Raw genomic sequence first — 20,764 nt, 5'->3', positions numbered from 1 at the left:
CACAAGGAGGAGAAATAGCAGTGGAAATCGGGAGAATAGGGAACAAAAGAGATACTGGATGCGGAAAATAAAAACTAGGTATTTATATAAATACTTAGGTTAATTAGTCACAATCTTATCCTAATTAAATCAATCAACTTCTATCTTAATTGATATTCCAAATAGATTTTTTCTAAGTCTAATAAATTTATCCTCTTACATGTATTATACATTCTGATTAAATCCTAAAAAAATTTTAAAAATTTTATAAGATTATTTTTCTAATAATATTTATTTTTTAATTACTGTATCTTTTGCATGCATAACTCTTAAATGCTCGAAACAAATGGGTATTTAAAGGTGTGGTTTGCTCGAGATTGCATCATTCACATGATTAAAGTGTAGTATATAAAATTTTATTTGTATCATAAATTCAAGTGTTATATGAATAATGAGTAGTTGGCAAGCAAATAATTTGAGTACCACTTTAGACATGTGATTTTTAGCCGGGATGATTCGGGTTCTTATAGTATAGAGTCTTATCGACTTTATATTTACTGACAAAAAAAAATATGGGTGTATATGATTTTATTTATATCTGAATTAATTTCACAGGAAGTATATTTCATTTTTTGATTAATTTAAATTTACTTTTACTAAAAAACAAAAGAAATCCCTCCCCCTCGTTGCACCGCTGGCGCTCGCCAGCGCGGCGATATGACCAGAGATAGCCCGAAATGTTTAAAGCTAAAATAAACGCCCTCTGCTTAACGCTAACCAATCAAGTCGGACACCTCCTTCTCCCGCACCTCGACTTCTCCGCCGCACTTTTCTTTCACTACGCTACTTATACCTTCCACATTTCCTTCTTCGCATCGAGTCGGCCACAACGAGACCACCAACCCCGACCCCAATGGCCGCTTCTCCGTCGATCTCCACACCCTTCGTCTCTCGCTCCCTACTCTCCTCCTCCACCGTCTCCCGCCCTCAGATCCTCCTTCTCCCTCGCGCACGCAGCGGTCGCCAAGCCGCCCGCATAGCCCCCATCAGCGCCAAGATCCGGGAGATCTTCATGCCGGCGCTAAGCTCCACCATGACCGAAGGCAAAATCGTGTCCTGGATCAAGTCGGAGGGCGATCGCCTCTCCAAGGGAGAGAGCGTTGTTGTCGTCGAATCTGATAAGGCCGACATGGACGTCGAAACCTTTTACGATGGAATCCTGGCTGCCATTGTCGTCCCTGCTGGCGAGTCCGCCCCCGTCGGTGCCCCTATTGGCCTCCTCGCCGAGAGTGAGGAAGAAGTCGCCCTCGCGAAGGCGCAGGCCCACTCCCAGTCCCAATCTCAACCACAGCCCCAAGCCCACTCGCCTCTCCCTGTTTCTCCTCCTTCGCCACCAGCCTCTGCTGCTGTTACTACTCCATTAGCTGTTTCGGAGGTGCCTAGGAAGACTGTGGCTACGCCCTATGCGAAGAAGATTGCCAAGCAGTACAAGGTGGACATAGGATCTGTTACTGGGACAGGGCCGTATGGAAGGATTACCCCTTCCGACATTGAGACTGCAGCTGGAATCCAACCAAAGAAGCCTGCAAGTTCTCCTGCAGCACTTCCAGTTCCTCAAGTTCCATCTCCTAGTGCTGGTGCCACTCCGAAAGCTCCTACAGCAGTTCTTCCTCCTATTCCTGGCTCCACTGTTGTTCCCTTCACTACGATGCAGGTTGCTGTGTCAAAGAACATGGTTGAAAGTCTCTCTGTACCCACTTTCCGTGTTGGCTATCCTGTGACAACCAATGCACTTGATTCCCTCTATGAAAAGGTATATGCATATTTTTGTGTTCTTGGCTTCTTGGAGATGCTCATTTTTGTCTCATCAGTTATGATGCGTTTGCTGTATCTTTTGAACTGGTACCATCATTGGATATTGAATCATCATCGTCTAATCTGATATTCATTATATCAAAGCAACTCTTTAATGACATACTTACAGTTGTTTTTGAGAATTCATTTCCTTTAGCTCCTTTGACACTGGATAAGTTCAGAACAGGCAACCTATCCTATTGAGCTAACATATATGCTATTCTATGTTAAATTACTTGCTTCCCATTCTCTAATCACCTATTTTTGTTATGTTTTCAGCTTAAGCCCAAGGGTGTCACTATGACTGTGCTATTGGCTAAGGCTGCAGCTATGGCACTCGTGAAGCATCCAGTTGTGAATGCTACCTGCAAAGATGGGAAGAGTTTTACCTATAATGAGAACATCAACATTGCGGTTGCTGTGGCAATTGATGGTGGATTGATAACCCCTGTTCTTCAAGATGCAGACAAGGTTGTAAAATAATATTGATAAATAAGCAATATTTTCTCCTTGTTTTACTCATCATTAATTTTGATTTTTTAGTTGGATATTTATTTGCTTTGCGAAAGGTGGAAAGAACTGCTAAAGAAGGCTCGTGGAAAGCAACTTCAGCCCAATGAATATAGCTCAGGTAAATAATCTATGTGATAAGTTTTCTATAGTTTTGAATATGGTTCTTTTATTTCTTTTCACTTATAAGTATTATGTCAATTTTTCTTAGGAACATTTACTGTATCAAATCTGGGTATGTTTGGGGTAGACAGATTTGATGCCATTCTTCCACCTGGTCAGGTATGGTATACAAAAGCATGATTTTTAATGTAGAGCTTCAGTCTTTAGGCATGGTAATATCTTGATTTATTAGATTAATTGTGTCTAGGGGGCTATTATGGCTGTGGGAGCTTCAAAGCCGACTGTTGTTGCTGATGCTGATGGCTTCTTCTCAGTTAAGAGTAAGATGCTGGTAAGTTAAGGTCCTTCAATACTTTTGCATCCTCCCTGTGGATGTTTTCACAGTTATGCCAACTGAATTGGTTGATTAAAATTTTCTTTTGAAAGTTCAAACACTAGGATTGTTCCAAAACTCATATTCAAATTCTAGAATAGTAAAGATATATTACTTACAAAACCAAATTTCAGTTCAAAGTTCAATTCTTGTTTTCATATATGAGAGAACTCACAAGCATTGAGACTTCGAAATTCAACTGTTTTCATTTTATTCTTGTTTAATAAAAAAAAAACTTTGGATAGGACATTGGAGCTTAGGGAACAAATTATTGAGAGTTTAGATATGACAAAAATCATCTAAAAGTAAGAGAGTACATAACATACAGTGGTTTTTGTTCCAAAATGTGGTACAAGATCTGTTTTAAGATGTCATTCTCATTTGAAATAGGTTTTGTATATATATTTTTTATTTTTTTATCCCAGGACCTGTTTGATACTCATTTTTAATAGTTTGTAGATCTTTATTAAGATTAATTAATCATTATTACGACAACTGAAGCTTATTATTGACATATGTGTTATGTTAAGGCTTATTATTGACATATGTGTTATGTTAAGGTTTATTATTGACATATGTGTTATGTTAAGGTTTATTATTGACAACAAAAAGTTTAATTGGCAGAAAAGTTTGTGATAGAGTCCCTAAACTTTTTAAACAAGAAAAATAATCAAACAAGTATATTGTTGTGATAAAGACTATGCATGATAATGTAATAATTTGTGTTAGAGCTACTTTGCTATAACAGTATCATATAGGATTGTTGATGAAAATGTTATTAATAGGACAAAAAACAAATGATTGAAATGGAGAGGAGCTATAAGAATACTGCATGATTGTTGTGTGCCTAGGCTACAAGAAATAAGATTATGCTACAACTCACCCTTATGAATCAGAACATTAGTTGCTTAAGATACGTGTACAAAAATTAATGTAGTATTAATGAAGGTGCTGAGATGGATGTATTAGGTCACTAGAAATGATACAAAAAAAGAATATGGAGTGAGTAGATGAAATTCCAACAGATAATAAAATGAGAAAATATGTGTTGGATGGTATAAACATATTCAAAATTTAATGAATATATTAAATAGATAGAAAAGTTAAATAATTTTAATGTTAAGGTGTAGGTAGCCATCAGAGGTAAAAGAAAATGCTAGCTATTGATTATAAAAAAGAATAATATGATTAGCTGGAATATTATTAATGATATTGTTCTTAGGATTCTCGTGGGTCTAGAAGGGGTTGAATTGACACAACTTGTAAATTTAAATTCTTTTTCACGCTCTTGCAAATGCAAGGTTTAATAAAATCTGGTTAGAGATAATGCAACGAACAACAACAACAACAACAATAACCAAGTCTTTTCCCACTAGGTGGGGTCGGCTGTATGAATCTTTTTACGCCATTGGGCTCTATCTCCTATTATATCATCATCTATATTTAAATAAATTTTATCTTGTTTTATTGTTGCCAACCAAGTCTTTTTTGGTCTTCCTCGTTTGATATGCATGTTTATCATAGTTTCATATGACTTAACTGAAGCATTTATTGGTCGTCTAAGTACATATTCGTACCATCTTAAACGTGTCTCTCGGAGTTTGTCTTCAATAGATGCAACTCTGACTTTCTCTCTAATGCTCTCATTTCTTATTTTGTTCATCTTCGTATGTCCACACATCCACCTTAACATCCTCATCTCTGCAACTCTCATCTTCTGCTCATGTGCTCGAGTCATAGCCCAACATTCAGCTCCATATAACATAGCAGGTCTAATTGCGGTTTTATAAAACTTACTTTTAAGTTTAAAAGGTACTTTACGGTCACATAAAACACCGGACGCTCCCCTCCATTTCACCCATCCTGCTTGTATTCTATGTAAGACATCTCTCTCAATCCCTCCATCATTTTGTAAAAATGATCCTAAATATTTAAATCTCTCGGTTTCAGGCAACTCGTCCTCTCCTATCTTAACAATTGTTTCATTACTTCTAATATTACTAAACTTAAATTCCATATGTTCTGTCTTTAATCTACTAAGCTTAAAACCTTTCCCTTCTAGTGTTTCCCTCCAAAATTCTTGCTTAGTATTTACTCCTTCACGTGTCTCATCTACCAAAATAATATCATCTGCAAACAACATGCACCACGGTACTGTATCTTGAATGTGCGCAGTGAGTTCGTCCATAATTAGTGTAAAAAGATAGGAACTTAGGGTTGATCCTTGATGTAACCCTATCTTTATTGGAAATGCTTCAGTTACTCCGCCTAAAGTCTTTACTCTGGTCGTTACATCCTCATACATATCCTTAATTAGTTCAATATATGTTGCGCTAACACCTCTATTTTCTAAAATTCTCCATATAAGTTCTCTTGGGACTTTATCATAAGCTTTTTTTAAGTCAATGAATACCCCGATATTTTTCAATTAGTTGTCTAAGAAGATGTATAGCTTCTATTGTCGACCTTCCAGGCATGAACCCAAATTGATTTTCTGTCACTGTGGTCTCCTTAATCTTTTTTCTATTACTTTTTTTCCAAAGTTTCATAGTATGACTCATTAGTTTAATACCCCTATAGTTTGCACAATTTTGTATGTCTCCCTTGTTCTTATATAAGGGAACTAGAGTACTTAACCTCCATTGATTAGACATTCTTTTCGTTTTCAATATCATGTTAAATAATTTTGTAAGCCATTCAATATCTTGTTTCCCTAAGCACTTCCATACCTCTATCGGAATATCATCTGGTCCAACGGCTTTTCCATTGTGCATCTCATTTAAAGCCATGCACAATGGAAAAACACCTCTAATAAAATAAAAAAGCACCTCTAACACAGCTATATTATGTGATTCAAACCCCATGCTCTTACTCTATTGCCTAAGAGTCGTTAGATAAGTTACTACTTGAAACCACTAATTGAAATGCTTCCTCCCTTCCAAAGGTGGAGAAACTCATACACAATTAGTTTTCTTTTACAAGATTTAGACTAAACTGCAAGATAGAAATTACAAAGTAAAAGTAAATTAAACGTAATTGAAGTAACTCTTTGTTAAGGATGATTGCAATACTTCATAATAGTACAACAACAATGATGAACACACAAGAATTAGTACTTGTCATGACTAGATGTCTCTATTCAAAGTAGCTTTGCTTGCTATTTATAGAGCGAATCTATAGATTATCCTCTATCTGCTATCCGCTATCCGTTGATCAATTAATTATGCCATCATTATTGGAACCCTATCTATAGTGATTGTTATGCCATTATTCGATTCAAATGCCTTCCAGTTGACTATACTAGATAAGCCTTTGACCTAGTCTTGTTACGACGGTCTTTGGTTGACTCCATTAGATAACTTGAGCATCAATTGACCTTTGAGACTACTAATTGATCAACCTTTTCACCAGTGATGAGGTTCTAGTTGACTACAAGTGCCTTTAGTCAACTCATATCCTTTGCCATGAATCATATCCACACAGACAAAGTCATTGACACTAAACTATCTCGTCAACTTTGACCTAGAACATTTTTTCCCTAGTCAAGTACATACCTATGTAGAAAACTTCTACCCCAAATACTTGAAATTATATGTCTCTTGTTTCTTTCATCTCATGTGACTTCATGTTATGAGACTTCCCTAATAGGCCGCCTTCTCTTGGTGTTGGCCCCTTGTGGGTGTGTTAGATTGCTAGGGGGTTAACATGTAGCAAATTAAAGCATTCTTCTCTGACAAGCCTCCTCCCCTTGTTGTTGGTCCTTGTGGACGTGTTAGATTGCTGGGGGGGCATGTAGCAAATTAAAGCCTTTTTCTATTGTTGTGATCTCAGCAACGACACAAACATTAGCGGTTGAAATAGCATAAAGACAAATAGAAACATATTGAAGGCACATTATTTAACATGGTTCACTATTCTCCAAAAATTGTTACATCCATAGACTATAACCCTTTTAGAGTGTCACTCCTAGAAACCACTACTTATCTCCTTTTTGGCAATATTAGCTTTGGATGTTGTACATAAGGTTTACAAGAGGTGGGATAAAGCAATAAGGCTCAATGACAAAGAATAAAGTTAGGGTTTTTTGTATTGTATAGATGGAAGAATTTTGTGTTTCGAGCCTCTTAACCCTTATAAAGACCTCCATGAAGTGCTTTGCTAGCATGACTTTACTGACATGCCACACATTAATTGATCAGTGAAATATCATCATTGTTACTCTCGCATGCTATCAGTTTAATGATTTCTTCATCTAAAACCCATTAGTCGACTTTTTGTCCATCATTGTTTCTCTTGGCTTGCAATCGAATTCTATGATGATTGCTTCATCTAAGGTCATCAGTCGACTAGACATCAATCATGAGTTAGCTTCCTTGACTATTTCTCATGGCTTGAAACCTTTTCATGCAATTCATCGGATTACTCTTGAATTAGTCAATTGATTATAAACTTTCAATCGATTGGATCACCCGTCAAGTTCTTATAAGCTATCAGTTGACTGCACCACTTAAAAATTTCACACTTAACATTAAGTTTTTCAGTTGGTTATCTCAGTCGCCACAACTACACAATCAATTGGTAATTTGACTCCAATCCATCTAATGTTTGAGTTTGCCTATATTGAGTTCTACCCTTGCTCGAATCCATGTTCACTTTGCCTTCATCTCACAACACTTGACTTCCGCCATGTTTAATAATTTTGTGTTAAGTTTCTCATCCCTTGGATGCACTTAGCTCTCCGATTTTCTTCTCGTGTCATCCTTCTTGTTTCACCTGCATACGCTTATATCAAGCAAGCTCCTCATCCCACCAAGCATGACACTTAGACACACAAGTCAAACTATAACACGGTCTAATTTAAATCCTTTGCTCAAGCATCAAAATCGATGGTGATACTTAAGTTCCAATAATCTTCCTCCCTCTTATTGATGTTTGGAAACCGTTTAAGTTAGTAAAAAATTGAATATATATAAAATGCAAATAAATGTGCAGTAACTACAAAAAGATAATACAAAGCCTAATCTAGATCTAGTCCTCAGCGACCTTACTGTTAGGACCAAAAGTAGCTAGAGGGGGGGTGAATAGCTCGTCGCGTGCTCGTTGCTCGGTGTTGCTTGTTTCTTCAAGATGTGCAGCGGAAAATACAGAAACAAACACAAACACGCTAACACTAGGATTTTACTTGGTATCCACCTCACAAGAGGTGACTAATCCAAGGATCCACACCAACGCACACACCCTCCACTATGAATAACACTCCTTTATGGTAACTACCAAAGGCGGAGAAGCCCTACAATACTCTCAATACAAGAAGAAGAAAGGGAAATACAAGTTAAGCAAAAGCTTACAAGATATGCCGTAAGAACCCTAACCCTAACTTCTTCCTCTTGCAATAGATCCTTGGAAAGCCTCAAAGAACCTTCAAGAACTGGCGATCACGTGCTTGTAGAGAGCCGTGGAGGAGCTGGAATGAATCTGAGAAGAGCTCGTGAAGAGATACCGAAGACCACGCTCGCTTCGACGCCAACGGTCTGATCCCGATCGATTCGAATGTTCCGAATCGAGGCTCGATCGATCCACGGATCGATCCGGCGCTTATCGCGCGAACGCAGCATCGATCCCAGCGCTTATCGCGCGAAGCAGATCGTCCCGATCGATCGGCCGATCGATCGATCGATCCACGGATCGATCCGGAAGCTCGATTGGGACCTCTAGATCGATCCACCGATCGATCCACCGGATCGATCCACGGATCGATCCAAAGAGGTTTGCCCAAAACCAAGTTCCAACCTCCAACCAACATCCGACCTCGACTGTTGGTACATCACGCCGGGTCACCCTCGACCGCCAGACTCCCCACCGTGTCCGGTCAATCTCTTTGACCCACTGACTTTTACTCGTGCAAGCATCCGGCCACCCATCGACCTATTGACTTCCACCGATGTCCGTCAACCTCGACCCATCCGACTTCCTTCCTCGCAAGCATCCAACAATCCTTCGACCTACTGGACTTCCCAGGACGTCCGATCATCCTCGATCCATCCGGATTTTCCCTCGCCTGGCTTCACTCACCCTTCACTCACTAGGGTTTTCCATCCGCCTAGCTTCACCACTGGACTTTCACCGGCTTCACTTACTGTGGCTTTCACAGCTTCACCACTAGGTTTCACCCAGCTTCACTCAGGGTTTTCCATCCGCCTAGCTTCACTCATAGGACTTTCACCCGGCTTCACTCACCGGACTTTCATTTGCCTAACATCCCGCTAGACTTCCCACCAGTATCCAACAACCTCGACCTACTGACTCTTCTTCAATCGATATCTTATCGTCAAACATCTAAACCCAAACCAAGACTCACGGTTACCGGTCAACTCGACCGAGGGATGCACCAACAATCTCCCTCGATGTTCGACAATACCACAACACTTACAATCCCATACGTAGTTAAGTTAATCCCATAGCCTCCTTCTTCATGCCACTAGGTAATGAAAGCATAAATTAAGCTCTTCATTCTCCCCCTAAGAGGGCAAACTCCCTCTAGGTAATGAAAGCCTAACTTACTCCCTTTCATGAGTCCTTTCATTCTCCCCCTATGAGCTTCCCATAGGTAATGAAGGACTAAGCTTAACCATACATTCTCCCCCTATTGGCACACATCAACCCATCGTTGGACACACATCAACCTATGCTCCAATTCTGGACACACTTCAACAAATCCATTTGTTGAAGACTCTCCCCCTGAAGAGTTGCTCATCGTTGTTCACAACATCACTCGTTGTGATCAACACGACAATGAAGGTCCCATACCCTTTATTTATCCTTAACCTCTCCCTCAATGTTGACAAATACCCAACCTTGAGCATTTTCAACCACTTGAGTGTCCACTTGAAATAATGAGGATATCCACTCCCCATTTTTCCCATTTCAAGTTTAAATGCTCAACATTGAGCAAGTTTACAACAGAAGGTTAACCACCTTCCAAGGTTCATGAAAAATAATTTTCATGTCTTTAAAGAGTCCCTCCCCCTAAAGACATGGTGGTAACTTCTGTCATTGCTCCAACAATGACTTGGAATCCCTAAACCTTTAGGAAACCCAAATTTAGAAGTTTTGAGGTTCAAATATTCAAAATTTGAAACAACCTCAACCGAAACTTCACTTAGTCTTCGTTAACCAATCCATCCTTGTTTTCAACATGAAAACACCCTTTATATGTATACAAATGTATTTAAGGGTTTGGAATGGTTACCTAGACTCAAAGAGGTTCAAAGATGCTGAAATCAGGCCTTCCCAACCAAAATCAGCAACTTGGATCGATCGGAGTTGGGTTCCAATCGATTGAACCTTTCAATCGATCCACGGATCGATTCAGACTCCTGGATCGATCGGTCGATCGATCCAAACTAGCCTCGATTGGAGCTCTCAATCGATCCACGGATCGATTCAGAACTCCTCGATGATCTCGATGGAGCTCGATAGTTGCTGAAATTCCATTTCAGTTCAAAAACCCCTAGAAAATTCTACAAAATCCAAAAATATGAAATTTCGTGTAGACATTATTTAGGGCATACTTAATCATAGCTTTCTATGAAAATACATCATATTTTCAAAGATCGACACAAACTTGAAAACTTGCAAAACTTTAGTGTTTTTCTTCAAGTTTGTGTCTAACTATTCAATGATGATTACTATCAAAGATAGCCTTCACCAAGGTTTTCCAAAAACATTTTAAAACATTTTCAAAACCAATATCCCATCACGTTCCTCGGGCATAATGCACATTGTACATTAGCTTTCCCAATGATGGGAAAACACATAACTATGTGTTTTGATGAATTTTAAAACTCAAAGGAATGCACTAAATCAACATCTTGAGCTTTGTTCATCATCCTAACATCTCACTTGTATATAATATGCACTAAAACACATACAAGTCACCTTAGAGGTCTTTGTGAGATGTAAAATTTGGTTTTGCCCTATTCTAGGGATCATGCATATCTATCTAGGCATTTTAGAGATATTAGACATCCACCCAGGATGTCACTTGTCAATAAGTGTCGTTAAATGCCATTTGTCCTTACTCACAAGGAATTAAACTTAATGCATGATTATGTAATAGCTTTCAAAAGAAAGATTTCTATAACTACATGATGTATGTATGGCATGACATGGTATTTTTGTATTTTTCATGATAAGTCATGAATGCAAAATCCAAATAAGATAAAATATGATGTCATGGCATATTATGAGCAAACAATCATGGCATGGTTTAGCATAAATAAAATATACCTAGATTACCTATCTAAGTATCATTAATCTTAGCTAATCCTAAAACTTAAACCCTAGATTGCCCTAAAGTGCTTCAAGAGAATGCCACAGCCTAAGTTTGCATTTCTTATCCCCTTGATTAATTTATGCCAATTAAAATAAACATGTCCTCAAATGTTGGCATATTCCATTTTTCCTCAAGAGTAGCACTTTTAAATTTAAGGCCCGGATTGCCTTAAATTGCCTAAGAACATACCACAAACCCAACTTGATAGTTCTTATTAATTTTCCAATATGTGCCATTTAAGATAAAATCAATACTTCTCCAATTTGGCACATTTACTCTTTCAAGGAGTAATCAATAATTCCATTTCATTTTCAAAGGTTAACTAAAACCTTGAAAATGCTCCTTGAGTGTCAATTTCCTCAAAGTTGGGTTAACTACCCTTCTAATCGGAGTTGACACTCTCTAACCCATCTATGGGGTAGAGAAGACGCTCCTAGGAACCCAACACCTATTGGTGCTCCTTGGATGCTCCTAGATACCTTCCTAGTGACCTTGTTGGGCCTCTGAAGCCTTGGTCACATTTTCTAGGTCAACTCTAGGGATAACCTCCTTGTGACCTTGTTTGTGACTTTTTAGAAGTCTTAGTCACATTTATTGCAAAAATACTCTTAGGGATGACTTCCTAGTATTCTTGGCTCGACCACTAGACCTGGGGTTTGTTCCATAACCATATGGAACTCTACGATAGAGGGCCCCAAACCCCATGGCCATTCATGACTTTGGACTTCTAAACCTAGGTTATGCTCATTTTGCTCTAATAGGATATTTTCCATCCTTTTAGGGTCTTTTCCATTTATCAAGCCTTAATCTCAAGACTTGATTTTCATCACTAAGTCCTTAGTTTTGGTTTTCATTCGATCCACGTGCATTTTATTCTTCGCTCAGATTCATTATCCTGTTCTTGCCAGGTTTTACATCCCAGCCTTAAGGATAGTAGTTTTGTAGAGCCACACTTTCCTTAAAGCCCCACGCTCCTATTCTTACGGTAAATCGCATTAAAATGATAAAAATTTGACCTAGCATGCTTTTACCATTTTGCAAGGAGATAGGCTCAACGAAAGTTACCTTCCTTTTTACCTTGGAGGCCCCCCCTTGACTAGTGCCTCCTTGAGCCTCGACCATCTTCTTCCCTCGGGGCATGACTGCAATGTTGCTGACACGAAGCACACAATGCCTCGCCTTCTTCGTGGTCTCCTGGGCTTCTCCTTGCCACTGACCCTTCTTCGCCAAATCGGGACACTTGCTCAGTGCCCACTTTCCTACACTCAAAACATATTATACGATTTTTATTTTAATCGAAACATTTATACCTTCTCGTAGGGATGACACTTGCTCCTCCATTCGCTATTTCTTGAATTTCGAGGTGACACCATCTTCTTCTTCACTTGACCCGGATGTAGCTTCTTCTTGATCCGGCGTCACCAAGGATGCTCCCCCTCAATCCCAGAGGTGGAGGCTTCATCATCTCGAACAAGGAGTACGCCTCCTGCTCCCTTGTTAGTGCATTCCCTGAGGACGAAGCTTCGATTTCTCTTCTGAGGTCGGCATCTCTCAACCCCGAGTCCTCCTCGTCTTGCTCCAAAGAGTCGCCCTCTCTGGATTCTTCAGATCTCGAGAGGATCTCTTCGTAAGCTTCGCCATTGCTCCATAGCTCCTTCAGATCTTCAAACTCCAATTTTGCGAAGGATGGTGTCATAAATTGACCAAAAGCTCATCACTCATTGCCTCGCACCTTTGGACTCGCCTCCCGGCTCCATTGCTTTTCTTTAAAACTTTGCCTTTCAATCGCTTGGAGCCTCTTCCATTAGAGCAAACCATCGCTCTATCTCCATCATAAGAATTTTCGATTCTTGATTTCCAAGAATCGAAACTCGTAAGTGTATGTGTGGAGCCACCATCAAATCCAAGCCCATCTTGGAATCAGATCTCAAGTCGAGCTTGATAAAGTCTTGAACTCAAGAATTTGCCCAACTTCTTCACCCTCAGCTTTTCTCGATATGCTTGACCCTTCCCGATGATTCCGCCAAGAGCGGCCTCTGATACCACTATAGGACCAAAAGTAGCTAGAGTGAATAGCTCGTCGGCTCGTTGCTCGCTTGTTTCTTACGCAGCGGAAAATACGTAAACAAACACAAACACGCTAACACTAGGATTTTACTTGGTATCCACCTCACAAGAGGTGACTAATCCAAGGATCCACACCAACGCACACACCCTCCACTATGAATAACACTCCTTTATGGTAACTACCAAAGGCGGAGAAGCCCTACAATACTCTCAATACAAGAAGAAGAAAGGGAAATACAAGTTAAGCAAAAGCTTACAAGATACGCCGTAAGAACCCTAACCCTAACTTCTTCCTCTTGCACGATCCGCCTCTTGACTTGGAAAGCCTCCAAGAACCTTCAAGAACCGCGATCACGTGCAGAGTCGCGAGGAGCCGGAATGAATCGAGAAGAGCTCGAAGAGATACCAAGACCACGCTACGTTCGCTTTAAACCCGACGCGGATCCCGATCGATTCGAATGTTCCCGATCGAGGCTTCGATCGATCCACGGATCGATCCGGAGAGTCCCCGTCATGCGCTCCGATCGATCCACGGATCGATCCAGCTCTTGGCTAGCATCGTCCCGATCGATCGGCCGATCGATCGGGACCTCTGATCGATTCACGGATCGATCCGAAGCGTCCGCTGGGAAGAATCTAGATCGATCCACCGATCGATCATCGATCCACGGATCGATCCAAGACTTGGTTTTGCCCAAAACCAAGTTCCAACCTCCTAACCAACATCCGGTCAACCTCGACTGTTGGTACATCATGCCGTGATCCGGTCACCCCTCGACCGCCAGACTCCCACCGTCCCCAACTTTCGACCCACTGACTTTTACTCGTCGTGCAAGTATCCGGCCACCCATCGACCCACTGACTTCCACCGATGTCCGGGTCAACCTCGACCCATCGACTTCCTTCCTGCCAAGTATCCAACAATCCTTGACCTACTGACTTCCCACCGGATGTCCGATCATCCTCGATCCATCTGATTTTCCTCGCCTGGCTTCACTCACCGTGGCTTTCACCTAGCTTCACCACCGGGGTTTTTCCATCTGCCTAGCTTCACTCACTAGGACTTTCACCTGGCTTCACTCACCAGGGCTTTCACCTAGCTTCACTCACTAGGGTTTTCACCTAGCTTCACTCACTAGGGTTTTCCATCTGCCTAGCTTCACTCACTAGGACTTTCACCTGGCTTCACTCACCAGGACTTTCATTTTGCCTAACATCCCAGTTAGGACTTCCCAGTCAAGTATCCAGTCAACCTTGACCTACTTGACTCTTTTTCAATCAATATCTTATTGTCAAACATCTAAACCCAAACCAAGACTCAGCTTGGTTACCCAGGTCAACCTTGACCTGAGGGATATTGCACCAACACTTACATTTGAACTCTCTCCTACATTTAAACACTTGCTTAGTCAAAAACCCTTACATTCACTCATCTTTGGAAATTTCAGTCCCTAAATTAACCTACTTCCCCCCATTTGACAACTTCAAGATAGTGGATCAAAACTAATTATGGTTAACTAGGGTTTAGTCAATTGCTACTTGGTGGTAGTTGACTGCTATTATGCTAGTCGACTTATAATTTCAATTTTGATGTTAAAAAATGGATTAAATTTTCTAGAAAATTCATAAAATTTTAAAATTTCACATGGATAATTTGCATGTTATACTTTCACAGAAAAATATTTTCTAAGCAAATCAATTTTCAAAAATGTAACTATCTGGCATGTAACATGAAGTTGAATCAACCATACATAAATTCTAAATTTTATTTCCTATGGTTGACCATCCTGGGGTGTTTCTAAAAATTTTAAATATATTTTTGAATTTTAGCATCTAAACCAGGTTAGTTTCAACATAATTTACTAGTTATCTTTTAGGAATCAAACTTTTCCACACTTTTCTAACATTTGTTTCACCCCTAGTGTTTCTCAGTTTTTAGTTCATTCTTTCCTATCCTAAACTTTCTCTTCTCTTTTAAGTCTTGTTCTTTGATTTTTATCAATAAATTCATAATATTTGAACCATTAGAAAATTTAACTAAGGTCAGTTCTAGAGTTTGTACTTGTTTCCTTAAGTTTATAATCTTAGCCTCCAAATTTACAGATTGGATTTTGATTATAAATTTTCTAATTTTTTTCCAACTATATGTACAAATTTTTTAAGTCTAAATACTTCTAATTTTACATAAGGATTTTGATAACATTTTAATAGCATTGTATAATTTATCTAATGGTAGACGTACTTCACTTACTGTGCTGTTGGAATTGTAAGGTGTAGTTCTGCCATGCCCCCTTGGCTTTCGTCGGATGATGTTCAGATCTAACCAATTACTCCATCATGGATTACTATGAAGGCAATTCCTGCCTTATGGTGTTCTCCTAATTCTTCTTGACGATAACAAAGTTTTGTCCCAAGTCACCTCTAAATTTTGCACTTGAATTTTGGTTTTAGTTTATCTTTCCCCGCTTCCTTTTTCTGTTTAGTGCAATGGTCCTTTGTGTAGCCTTCTTCATTGCAGTGAAAGCACCTACCACTCATCTTCCCTTCTGTTTTCTTCTCAACAACTTCTTTGCTTTTTTCCTATCAAAATTATTATTTTTAAAAATTCTTTTTATTTTCCTTACCACATTACCATTACCATTACTTAATAAGCTTTTTGATTGCTATCCATGGAAGAGGTGTCTAATTATTAGTTTGAATCATCCTTCTTCTGTACTATCAATTTTGTTGATAGGTTGTCTTCCCTATGGCTCCCTTCTTTGTTTTTCAAACCTGCAAGTCTAGACTTGTGTAATTCTACAACACTAAAAAATTCATTTAGTGTACTTACCTTGATATCCTTTGACATATAAAACACGAGTTTACCATAAAGATCCATTCTTGTGATCTTGGGAATGCATTGATTGTGCTCCCTAACATATCTTTGTTAGGTATGGATTCACTAATATTTAACAAATTATTAATTAACTCTTTTAACCTTTTAACAGTTTGGCAACCCATTTTCCATTTTAAAGTTTAGGTTATTGATTTGATTTTTAAGTAGGTCCCGTTTTGCTAATTTTGACTCTAAGAATCCTTCGTGCAACTCCCACCAATCTCTACCACAAATCTTTGGTGGATTTATAAAATCCTATCTGATTGATCTCGTTTAGGGGAGAACGCGATGATCTTCTATATCATCCCTATCTTCATCCTTAGATATCTGAAAATCATATTTCATGGTTAGCATTAATTCAAAATTTATTCTAAAAACACCTCTGTATGGCACTTACATTATGAAAATTTTGTCTTGAATTTTAGTGGGTGAGTGCTTGATCCGACCATTTATATTTGGATTCCTTTCTTCCTCAAATTTAGTTTCTCAGCTGGTGCTTAGTCCTTTTGGGCAATCCTTTCTCTGATATCATTTATTGGTCCTTTGTGAGTGTCTTGGATCGTCGAGGGTGAGAGAGTGAATAGTGTGTTTGCAAATTAAAAGTCTCTCTCTTGCTATGATGTTAGCAAGCATACAAAAACATTAGCAGTGGAAATAACATAAAAATAAAAACATACCACACAAACATTATTTAACGTGGTTCATGATTCCCAAGAGTTGCTACGTTCACAACCTATGATGCTTGCAAAGAGTCACTCTTAGAAATCACTACTTTTCCCCTCTTTGGTAAAATATCAAAGGTGGAAAACCCCTTACAATATCAGCTTTGGATGTAATACAGGAGGTTTACAAGAGTTAGGATAAAACACGAAGGCTCATTGATAAAGAATAAATTTGGGGCTTTTTGTATTTTGTAGACGGAAGATCTTTCTATGTTTTGAACCCTTATAAAGATCTCTACAAAGTGTTTTCCTCGCACAACATTCCTAACATGGCACCCATTAGTCAATTGATACGACTGTTTTTCCCGCTCGCAATCAATATTTGTAATGATTTCTTTATCTGAAACTCATTAGTCAACTGCTTGTCCATCATCAATTGTCTGACACCACCATTTCTATTGGCATGCAACTGAATCCTGCGACAATTGCTTCATGTCATTAGTTGTGGACATCAACCATGAGTCGACTGCTTGTCCATCAATTGTCTGACACCACCATTTCTATTGGCATGCAACTGAATCCTGCGACAATTGCTTCATGTCATTAGTTGTGGACATCAACCATGAGTCGACTGCCTTGATTGTTTTTCATGGCTCGAGACCTTTTTATGCAATTCATTGGATAACTCATGCATTAATCCATTACAAATCTTTATAGTAAGTGTTTCAGTCTACTGTCTTAGTCGATTGACCCATAGTTAACTACTCAGTTGACTAGTAATTTGACTTCAACCCATCTAATGATTGAGTCCGTCTAGGTTGAGTTCTACTCATGTCTGATTATATGTTCACTCAACCTTCATCTCACAACCCTCCAACTCTTTTTTCATGTCATCCTTCTTGTTTTGCCCACGTACACTTACGCCAAGCTCTTTGTTCCTTGAATGCACTGAACTCATTGTTCCCTTCCCATGCCATCCATCACATTGCTTGCCTCTACTGCTTCCTGGCAGAATCACCTTCAATGCTCCTTGTCCTATGGTCTCTCAGGTGTCTTGTGCCACCTTTTTCCAATCTAATTTAGACCTTGAGCCATTGACTACTCTATGTACCTATACTCAAGTTCTTGCTAACTTAGACACAAGTCAAACCATACTGTAAAGCCTAATTTAAATCCATTGTCCAAACATCACAACTCATAATCACATCGAACCACTCTGGGATTTCAATAATTGTACTACCTTAATGTCCTACTCGATCCAAGTCACTTGAGCTAGCAGCTCTTTAGACACATAGATGACCTGCTAGGAGCTCCACCTCCTGAACTTCTCATTTGCTAAAATCCATTTGGACTTCCATCTGTCAGGAGTTCACTCCTCTACTCTATTAGGACTTCTTGTTTGCCAAGATTCAGTTGGACTTTCGTCTGCCAAAAATTCAGTGCTCCGGGATTTCTTGTCTCTTAAAATCCACATGAACTTTCATCCTCCCGAAGTTTACTATTCTATGCCTTATTCTTCCGTGAGCTCACTCTTCTAGGATTTTTTTTTTCAGCCAAGAACTCACCTTCAGGACTTCATCTACGAATGACCACTTACATTTTCACACAACTACAGTTTGCGTCCTGTCATTTTTGCATTTGAATATTTGCCAAATGTTTAAGTTAAATATTCTGCATATACTTTTGCCAAGCACATGAAAAATTAATCCAGACTCAACTACAGGTGACTCAACAATCTTCCCCTTAAGCAAGCCTCTTAGGTATCTATTGCATTAACAATAGTTTTGCATAGAACTCAATTATAATATGACTATAAATTATTGACAATATCAAAATCTATAACTTAATTATTGATATTTAACTATAAACAAATTCTGATATACAATCATCATATCACGCCATTATCTACTAGTAGTATCAAATTACAAATTAAATGGTTAATGAATAATCATCTACTAGTAATATTCAATTTTTTATATAACTAATGCAAGGACTTTGACTTGGGCTTTCTTTGTAATTGCTAGGAAAGAAAGGTAAATTAATTGGCTTGTTACTCCTATTTCCCCTTGTAGGGTATGTTCACTACTATTCTTATTGCTGGTATATATAATTAACTCATCATAAACCTCTCAAGTCTTATGACCTTTACCACCTAGAATTGCTCCTTGTATAACCAAGCTCCGATGCTCTAGTTAGAAGCCTACTCATACATGTGTATCATGTCTTCTCCTTTGTCACAAGCAAGTATTTCCTAATCTGCTTCGGGCTTCTGCTGGACTGTGCCTCCAATCTACACATTTTTGCCATTCAGTCTCCCTACCTCCTTTCGTACAGGTTCAATTTCTTGGTAAAACTGCTACTGCTGTCACTTGGATGAATTTGTTTTCTAGATCGGAATAAGTGGATTCCATAAACTATGGCTGAGAGAACAATAGTTTGTCATGCTGTTGTTTCTACATCATAGATGAGGTGTAATCCCAATTTGATTTAAGCACCATCACGATCCTACATGCTTTGACAATTTCCGAGCTCATGTAAACTCTACTGTATTTTGTTTATTTTTTTGTGGTTATTGGATAACAATCATTTATTTCTGCAAAGGCTTCTAAGTAATATATTAATATTGGCTTGTACATTCTTATTTGTTTTCCACCATAGCATTAGGTGGTAATTTCACAAACTGTCACTCCATCTCGGGCAATAATCACTTCAGCAAAAGAACACCTAGAATGGCTCTTAGGCTTGATGTACTAGGATAGAAAGATAGGGAAGATGGAGGAAAGAGAGATTACTTGGAGAGAATGATGGGGAGACAGAAAAATAGAAGAGAAAGCAGCGGAGATGACTTAAAAAGAATCCTATTTATTTAAAGATAAAGTTTATGAAGAAAGAAATTTGCAGAGATTAGAAGGAACCTTCTCACCAAATCATTCACCCCATCAGGAATATTGCTTACGATGAGATGATAGGGTGAGGGGTGGGAACATCAAATTCCCATCTTCATTTGAAACTAATATTCTCAAAATTGGAAGGAAATGAAGAGTAGATTGAAATGCCCTAATAATCGGTTCCTTCGTCTATTTTCCTTTTTTCTCTTTAACCTCTTCCGCTTCACCACAAGTGGTAGGAGCAAGTGGCCGATGCATGCTTTATTGTGTTGGGAACGTTGCTCATTGTAGTGCACAACTGGAGTGATGATCACTATGGTTCAAAATCGAAAGGGGCACTTATGTGATAAGCACCTTGTTTACCTATTTTAATCATAGCGAATTTTCTATAAGTTGGATTTGCCAGAGTTCAATTATAAAATTTTGTTCCAATTTGGAGTCTAGTTATTGGTAGGCTTCAAATTAAAATAAAAATTTATTCTTGACCTTGTGCAAAGAGCAACTTTTAAGGAAAAAATGATGGTCACTGATAATATGAAACTGCTAAATCATTATTTTAGTTTTAATCTTTGAACATGCACCAATGATCTTGTTATTGTCGTTAATTCTAGGTTAGTTTCTTCAGAATGAACTTATATTATTTAAAAGAAAGGCTCATCTCCTTTTCACTTTTCAGGTAAATGTAACTGCTGATCATCGGATTATCTATGGTGCTGATTTGGCAGCTTTCCTACAAACATTTGCAAAGATTGTTGAGGATCCTGAGATCCTAACACGGTAGGTCTTTTTCCACAAACCAGTAATTGTAAGGTTGCTAGCTGCCCCGATTGTAGAATTTGAGAGCTTTTCTAGCCTTGATATTCCGAGTCAGTTCTTGTTTTTTGTTGCACTGAATGACCGAAATATACATTAATTTCCAAGAATCTATCCAGAATAAAAGTATTATTGCAAAAAAGGGGGATTTATTTTTGAGATTAATAAAACCTTACATTTCCATCACAAATAATTGTCTGAACAAGTGAGATTTGTATTCCTGATATGGATGCTGGTTTCTCATGTTTCTCATCAACAGATGTGCATATGCACATTGGTGGATTA

The 20,764-nt window shown here is 38.7% G+C and overlaps 1 protein-coding gene across 1 annotated transcript; it reads left to right on the top strand.

Annotated features, from left to right (window-relative positions):
• The first annotated feature begins 743 nt into the window (after nt 1–743).
• LOC122029874 (dihydrolipoyllysine-residue acetyltransferase component 4 of pyruvate dehydrogenase complex, chloroplastic-like) lies at nt 744–20,672 on the top strand. The gene is made up of 6 exons (XM_042589016.1): nt 744–1,792; nt 2,113–2,304; nt 2,377–2,464; nt 2,555–2,625; nt 2,714–2,797; nt 20,343–20,672. Exons 1-6 carry the CDS (start codon nt 893–895, stop codon nt 20,445–20,447), a joined length of 1,440 nt encoding a protein of 479 aa, XP_042444950.1. The 5' UTR covers nt 744–892; the 3' UTR covers nt 20,448–20,672.
• Nucleotides 20,673–20,764: the final 92 nt, after the last annotated feature.

The sequence above is a fragment of the Zingiber officinale genome, chromosome 10B (assembly GCF_018446385.1).
Source record: "Zingiber officinale cultivar Zhangliang chromosome 10B, Zo_v1.1, whole genome shotgun sequence".
NCBI classification, from domain to species: Eukaryota; Viridiplantae; Streptophyta; class Magnoliopsida; order Zingiberales; family Zingiberaceae; genus Zingiber; species Zingiber officinale.
Note: the sequence above shows the minus strand (reverse complement) of the source record. Positions and strands in the feature narration are given on the sequence as shown.